Source organism: Scyliorhinus canicula, chromosome 9 (assembly GCF_902713615.1).
Source record: "Scyliorhinus canicula chromosome 9, sScyCan1.1, whole genome shotgun sequence".
NCBI classification, from domain to species: Eukaryota; Metazoa; Chordata; class Chondrichthyes; order Carcharhiniformes; family Scyliorhinidae; genus Scyliorhinus; species Scyliorhinus canicula.
Window position 1 is genome coordinate 12786970 of NC_052154.1, and position 7680 is coordinate 12794649.

At 42.7% G+C, this 7680-nt stretch overlaps 1 protein-coding gene across 2 annotated transcripts in view; it reads left to right on the forward strand.

Annotated features, from left to right (window-relative positions):
- The window catches only part of si:dkey-234i14.6, a 152276-nt gene extending 144890 nt beyond the window's left edge, over nt 1-7386 (forward strand). For both annotated transcript variants that reach the window (XM_038806250.1, XM_038806249.1), the window contains 2 exons: nt 5414-5627; nt 6302-7386. In XM_038806250.1, the coding sequence (XP_038662178.1) occupies nt 5414-5627; nt 6302-6480 (393 nt within the window). In that variant the 3' untranslated portion in view covers nt 6481-7386. The remainder of the gene's footprint in view (nt 1-5413; nt 5628-6301) is intronic.
- The last annotated feature ends 294 nt before the right edge of the window (nt 7387-7680 follow it).

The window sequence follows — 7680 nt, forward strand, 5'->3', positions numbered from 1 at the left end:
GGATAAAGATAGATAGTTTTTTGAAGAATAAAGGGATTAAGGGTTATGGTGTTCAGGCCGGAAAGTGGAGCTGAGTCCACAAAAGATCAGCCATGATCTCATTGAATGGCGGAGCAGGCTCGAGGGGCCAAATGGCCTACTCCTGCTCCTAGTTCTTATGTTTTTTGTCAATGCTGAATTGGATTTCAATAGGCTCGCTGCACATCGCAGGCCAGAATACACTGACCGCAACTCCCTTTGTGTCAACACTGATCAGGTCAGCCCAGCTTGTTGCAAGTTCTTAACTTGTATCACACTTGTGGCTCCTGTGAGTTCTTTGGTCTGATACCCTCTCCAATTTCTGTTCCAGAGCCCATCCCTTCTGCTCAGTGTGTGCACATCTACTCCACAGCTGTGTTTTTGCACAATACACCTGTTTCTGCATTCAGCACCATCTCACAACATCCACCCTGTTCTGTTGTGCACGAAGGACAAGGCAGATAATCAATAGACGTCCCTGTGGGCTTTGTGGAATGTGAGTTCCCCTATTGAGCGGGTGATAGTTTGCCCAATAGGAAACTCCTCCCACAGTCCAAAGATGTGCAGGCTAGGTGGACTGGTCACGCCACATTGCCCCTTGATGTCCAAAAATGTGCAGGTCAGGTGGGATTATGATGTTACGGGGAGAGGGTGGGGTAGGTCGGGTGCTCTTTCAAAGGGTCAGTGCAGACCTGATGGGCTGAAGGCCTCCTTCTGCACTGTAGGAATTCTATAAACACCTGCTGTCATGCAATTTATTGGCCCTTTCAAACCCAAAAAAGAACTCACCCTGACGTGTGATGATTCCCCTTCCAAGGTTGGGGCGGTGCTTTCACACCGCTGGAAAGACAGGACGGAAAGGCCCATCGCCAATGCATCGAGCACTCTCTCGGATGCCGAGCAGAGGTATTCTCAAATCAAGGAGGAGAGCTTAGTGGTCGTGTTTTATAATAATGATAAACCGCAAGCCTTTATTGGGGCTTTTTAAAGAGGATATGGCAATCCTCCAATTGTCTCCACCCAGATACAGTTCTGGGCCCTCTGACTTGCAGCATATGAAAATCTCTTTGAGCACCGCCTGCAACACAAATAGCTAACACTGATGCCTGGAGTCACTTCCCACTGCCCACAAGTCCGTCTCCCTTGCCAGCATTGGAAGAGGTCACAAGGAAGTTTCTTTTCAGAGACATTAACAGTGTCTGCAAAGCAGAAGGACCCAACAATGTCCAAATTGAAGCGCGTGGTCCTGAACGGCAGAATCCGAGGACAGCCCTCCGACGACATGAAACCTTATCTGAGCAAGACAGATGAATTCAATGTTGAGGATGGTATCATTGTTTGGGGGTCCCCAGTGGTGGTCCCCGCCTACTGGAGCTACATAATGTCCATCCTGGATTCTCAAAAATGAAAATGCTCGCCAGAAGCTATGTCTGGTGGCCCGACGCAACTTAGACATCACGGACTTGGTGAAGCAGTGTGATTCATCCTAGAGAATCGAGAACCCCTTCCTTCAGCCTCCCTACATCCATGGGGTTGACCGTGGGTGGGAGTCAAAGTGGACTTTGCTGGGCCTTTTATGGATTCCTGGTAGATGAAATTTTTAAAATTGAAATTGCTTATTGTCACAAGTAGGCTTCAAATGAAGTTGCTGTGAAAAGCCCCTAGTCGCCACATTCCGGCGCCTGCTCGGGGAGGCTGGTACGGGAATTGAACCGTGCTGCTGGCCTGCCTTGGTCTGCTTTAAAAGCCAGCGATTTAGCCCTGTTTATAAACCAGCCGCTGCTTTCACACAGTTATAACAATGAATGATAGGCCCTCAAACCTTCACCCCTCACTCCCTCCATGCTCCCTCATATGCCCCATGCATCCTCTGTAGCCACTCACCCAGTATGCACTCTGAACAGACCTCAAGATGTCTTTGAAATGGAAAATTAAAAAAAGAAACATCTAACAATTTAATGGCACTATCGCTCAAACATTTCATACTGAAATAACCACATTTTCAATTTTTAAAAAGAATTCAATCTCCTCAATTGGTAAACTGATAGTAAAAACATTTATTTGTTTACCATATTAAAGACAAATAATCCTTTAATGGCCTTTTAATGACTTTCAATCAAAATGTGAGAATAGGCTCCTGCTGAGATAAGTGCATCTGTAGCTTTTGAAACTCAGCCAAACATTCATTATGGACTCGGCTGCAATAACAAACACTGGGAAATGTTAACAGTGAAGTCCATTGAAACTGAAAAATAGACAACCATTTATTATAAAATATACCAGATGCCCAGTCAATCAAAAACAGATGACTGCCTTTTTGTCTCTCAGTGAGCCTGCTTATTTGTTTTCAGTTTAGAAGAGCTCTGGTGATTAACTCACTTCAGTTATTACACCAGAAATCCCCTGTTTTCTTCAGTTTTGCATGCACAGCTGCACTTTTTTTCTACTTGTTTCTACTCTATTGTATCACAGCACTCAATACTGATCAATGTAGTAGAAAAATTACCTCTGCAGGAAAGAGCACTATAATGAATTGCTGCAATTAAAACACATGTAACTTGCCATACATCATCTAATTAATGAAACTGAAATAGCTTATTTTCTTATTTCAAAGCCTGTGAATGACAGAATTACAAATCTAGGTCACTGATTTTCTTTTCGTTCCCCTCTTGGAACTGGGGTTTTCCGTGACTCCTATTTTGTGAGAGGCGGTGAACCATGTCTCCTTGCTGAGGGGAGCTGAATCTACTAAAGCTGCAGGCAGGTTTGAATTATACTTCCCAGCGTAGGAGCTTTATCCTGCCCTGGCAAAAATTTTCAGAACAGTAATGGAAGTGAGAGTTCTGGAACAGGGTCCAAACCACTATTTTTAAAGGCTCCTGTACCAGCCCGAATTGGTAAAAATTGTAGCCTTAAAATAACGGATGAATCACAAAATCTTAAATACTGTTGATATTCCAAGTGGACCATAAGATGTCGGAGCAGGCATAGGCCACTTGGCCCATCGGGTCTTCTCCGCCATTCAATGAGATCATGGCTGATTTGATAATCCTCAACTCCATTTACCTGCCGTATCCCCATTTAACCCTTGATTCCCTTACTGATTAAACATCTTTCTCAGCCTTGAACGCATTTAAAGACCCAGTCTCTACAGCTCTCTGTGGGAAAGAATTACACAGATTTACTACCTTCTTGAGAGAAGAAATTCCTCATTTCCATCTTAAATGGGTGACCCCTTACTCTGAGATTATGTGCTCAGGTCCTAGACTCTCCCACAATGGGAAACATCCTCTCAAATCTACACTGTCAAGCCTCCGGAGAATTCTATAGGTTTCAATAATGTCATCTCTCATTCTTCTCCAATGAGTACAGATTTAATCTACTCAACCTCTCCTCACAAGAAAATCTCTCCATACCTGGATCAACCAAGTGAACCTTGTCTGGATTGCCTCCAATGTCAGGATATCTTACCTTAGATAAGGGTGCCAAAACTATTCAAAGTATTCCAGGTGTGGTCTAACGGGTGTCTTGTATAATTTTATCAGGCTTTCCCTATTTTTATACTCGGTCCCTTTGAAATAAAGGCCAACATTCCATTTCCCTTCCCTATTACCTGCTGCACTTGCATGCTAGCTTTTTGAATTTATGCGCGAGGACTCCCAAATCCCTCTGCGCTGCAGTTTTCTACAGTCTTTCTCCATTTAAACAATATTCAGCTCCTTTATTCTTCCAACCAAAGTGCGTAACTTCACATTTTCCTGCATTAAATTCCATCTGCCAAGTTTTTTTTCTCATTCACCTAACCTGTCTACACCCTCTATTGACTCTTGTGCCATATTCATCATTTGCTTTCCCATCTATTTTTAAGTCATCTGTAAATTTGGCTTCCTTCATCCATGTCATTCCATGTCATTCATATATGTTGTGAATAATTGTAGCCCAGCACGGATTCCTGTGGCACTCCAATGGTTACAGATTGCCATCTTGAAAATTTTCATCTTATCCTAACTCTGTCTTCTATCAGTTAGCCAATCTTCTATCCGTGTTAATATACTACCCCCAACACCATGGGCTCTTATATTAAGTAGCCTTTTAGTGCAGTACCCTATCGAACGCTTTTTGAAAATCCAAGTATATTACCTCTACTGGTTCCCCTTCATTTATCCTGGTCATTACCACCTCAAAGAATTTAATAAATTTGTCAGGTATGATTTTGCCTTCATGACGCCATGCAGACTCTGCTTGAAATACATTATATTATGTATTTCTAAATGTTCTGCTATTATTAATAGACTAACATTTTCCCAATGTCAGAAGTTAAACTAACTGGCCTATAGCTCCTTGTTTTTTGTCCTTTTTTTGAACAATGTTACATTGGTAGTTTTCCACTCTTCTAGGACATTTTAGAACTTAACGATTCTTGGAAGATTAGGACGAGTGCAACCACTATTACTGTAGCTACTTCCTTTATTATTCTGGGATGCAACCAATCAGGCCCAGGGGACTTGGAGGCCTTTCGCCCCATTATTTTTCCTAGTGGTGGTTGTTGGATTTATTCCCACTCTCCCCTTACTGCTCCATGATTATTTCTTTGGGTTATTATTTGTCTTCCAATGTGAAAACTGACACAAAAATTCAACTTCTCTTCTATTTTCTGGTTCCCCATTGTTCATTTTATGCTCTTTATTCATTTTATATATTTAAAAAACTCTTGCTGCCCATTTTTATATTACTTGCCTTATCTTCTCCCTCTTTATTTTTATTTTGGAATCTTTTGTTGTTTTTTAAAAGTTTCTGAATCCTCTGGCTTACCACTAATCTTTGCCACATTATATGTGTTCTCTTTCAGTTTAATACTATCCTTCACTTCCCTGGTTAACCATGGTTGGTTTATCCCCTTTCCAGAAACCTCCTTCCTCACTGGGATATATCTTTGTTGTGAGTCAAGAACTATTTTCCAAAATGTCTGCCAGGGGTGATCAACCATCTTTCCTGCTAAACCCCTCTCCCAAACCACTCCAACCAATTCTGCCCTCATTCCTTTACAATTCCCCGGATTTTAGTGTAGCACAGTTGTTTCTGACCCAAGTTTCTCACTCTCAAATTGAGTGCTAAATTGTACCATGTTATGGTTGCTGCTTCCTGGGGGCTTGTTTACTCTGAAATTGTTTGTTAAACCTGCCTCATTACCAATTTCCAACAAGAGGTATGGGTGGCTATAGTTCGCCTGAAAATGTAGCTAGAGCCATTTTGTGGGAGCCACTGCTGTGAATGTTGACCTCTGTGGAAATCATTTGAGTAATCCTGATATTGGCTAACATTATCACTTGTAGATCTATGGGAGGTGCTGTCGAAAGATAAGTTCACAAACAAAATGTTCTTTTCTGTCATGCAGATAATGAGGAATATATTTCATCAATCTTTCAATGCATACAAAACAGATATAGAGCCCAGGATGAATGACTTGACAATCCACCTACTGCAATGCAGCCGAAGACTGTTTGAGATTATGCTGTCGCACAGAAGGGTCACAGCAGCCTACATCGAAGGAGATAATGTTGCGGTCACCATAGAGGGGGAAGCAGCTAGAGTATTAAACTTTGACACAGGTAAGATGATAACTGTCCAATGAGTGGGGAAATCCTTTATCCTAGGTCCACACATGAAGAGAAAAAAATGCCCTATTTGGGTATTTGGTTCAAATACAATGCCAGAGTCTGATACACTGGGTAGGCAGTAAAATGGCCTTCACCCCAGGAAAGACCGCCCACCTGAGCCCATCTAGTTCGGCATAAACCCCACTGACCCCCACCTCCCATCAATGACACACCTCAGTGCCCTGAAAGCATTTGTAAGGAGGGTACTCGCCTCCTTGCCACCCCTTGGACTGCAAGCCGCCAGATTCCTGTTTCTCAGGATTTGCACCAGTTCATGTCAGTGAGAATATCGGCTGTGGGGGCTGAAGCATTTTGGGAGACAGGTGAACCTGCCTGTAAATTACATTCAAAACAGCTCTAATGAGCTATTTGCACGTTCCTGCCGGGTCTGGGCGGGAACCTCGTCGGGGATATTGAGAAGCGTGTCCGGGGAGGCAGGGAGACTCCCAACGGGTTTTATGATCTGCGTATTTGGCCCGACACCCTATTCACCGGACCATCAGGATCTCCTCCGCTGGCGGGCAGCCCCGGAGAATTCCGGCCTATATTTCTGGATATTATTGTGTACCTGATTGTTACTTTGGTTTCGATTTGATGTAGATCCGTGTCTTTATGTTTACTTGCAGGATGTGGAGTTAACTTTGGACTGAAAGGCCTGGAGTCCTTGGATGAATTTATTTACAGAATGGCAACAGCAGTTGACCAAAATGATGTTTTTGAAGCGCTCTCCGAGAAGATAAAACACGCAAAGCAAATTGCCGAGGACTTCCGCATAAATGGCTTGACCGTGACCATGTTTCAATGAAGCTGCGGGGGTCTGACATGTCCCTGGAGATATCAACACCTACATGAGTAAGACAGAAGAAACCTTCAAGCTTGTTGCCGAGTGGCACGTGAGAGACTGTTGGTAGAGGACATTCAATCTATCAATAGAGGTGGTTACAGTAGACCAGGTTTGATACAAGTATAATGACATCTGGAGGTTTCATTTTGTATAAAGAGCACCAAGCTAAGGAAGTAATTGGTGGAAACCCAAATAATTATTTATGCCTATAATCGGTTGCAGTGGAACATTCGTCATAAAGTGCTTTAAACTGAAAATTTTTCCTAGTTTACATTATAATTCCACTTGCTATTAAATCTGATTCTCTAGACACAGGGATCAGTTTCCCAGTGATTAGTTCATGAAGAATCCGCCCATCGTGTTTGAGAATTTCTGAATCATAATCTCTGATGCTCATCAATGAGAGCCGCTAACACTTATTCTGAAAATCTGTACACCTCTTTGTGTATTAATCGTGTGGTTCTGTTAACTATTTGTAAGGCACTGATGTGTAAGGAACTTGAGCAATCCAAGATATAGACCTGCAGTATATCAAGAGAAAATCTAACTGGTAGGCCTAAATCTGCCGGTCCCTCCTGGCACAGGAATCGTCGCAGACAAGACGAAGAAGTCGACAGACAAGCAAAAGGTCTATTGACGTTGGGTCCCGGGGTGAGCGAGTGGGCTCCCCCACCAAATCCCGCCCATAGTGCCTAATGCAATGTCCGTGTGAATTCAGGCTATAAAGTGTTTTATGGCATATTTATGTATTAAGATAGACTAGTTCATGAGATTCTATACCTGCAGTGGCTCCCTATCTGATTGAATAAGCAAAGTTATTCATGAGGAATGTATGATATTTTTCTATGATATAAATGGTACATAGCACAACAGTTTGCATTTATATAGCACCTGTATCATAAAATGTTCAAAGACATTTTGCAGGCACAGTAGAAAGTTAACACACAGTCCATGGGAATAAATGGGAGGAGTATGCCATTTGGCTCCTCGGGCCTGTTCCACTCTTTGATTAGATCATGGCTGACCTTGCATCTTCGAGCCATTTTCCTGCACTATCCCTGTATTATCTTTAACATCTCGAAATGCATTGATCCCTACTTTGAATCTAAGCCTTCCCATCTCTCCTCACAGGATAATCTCTCCTTCCTGGGAACCAGTCTG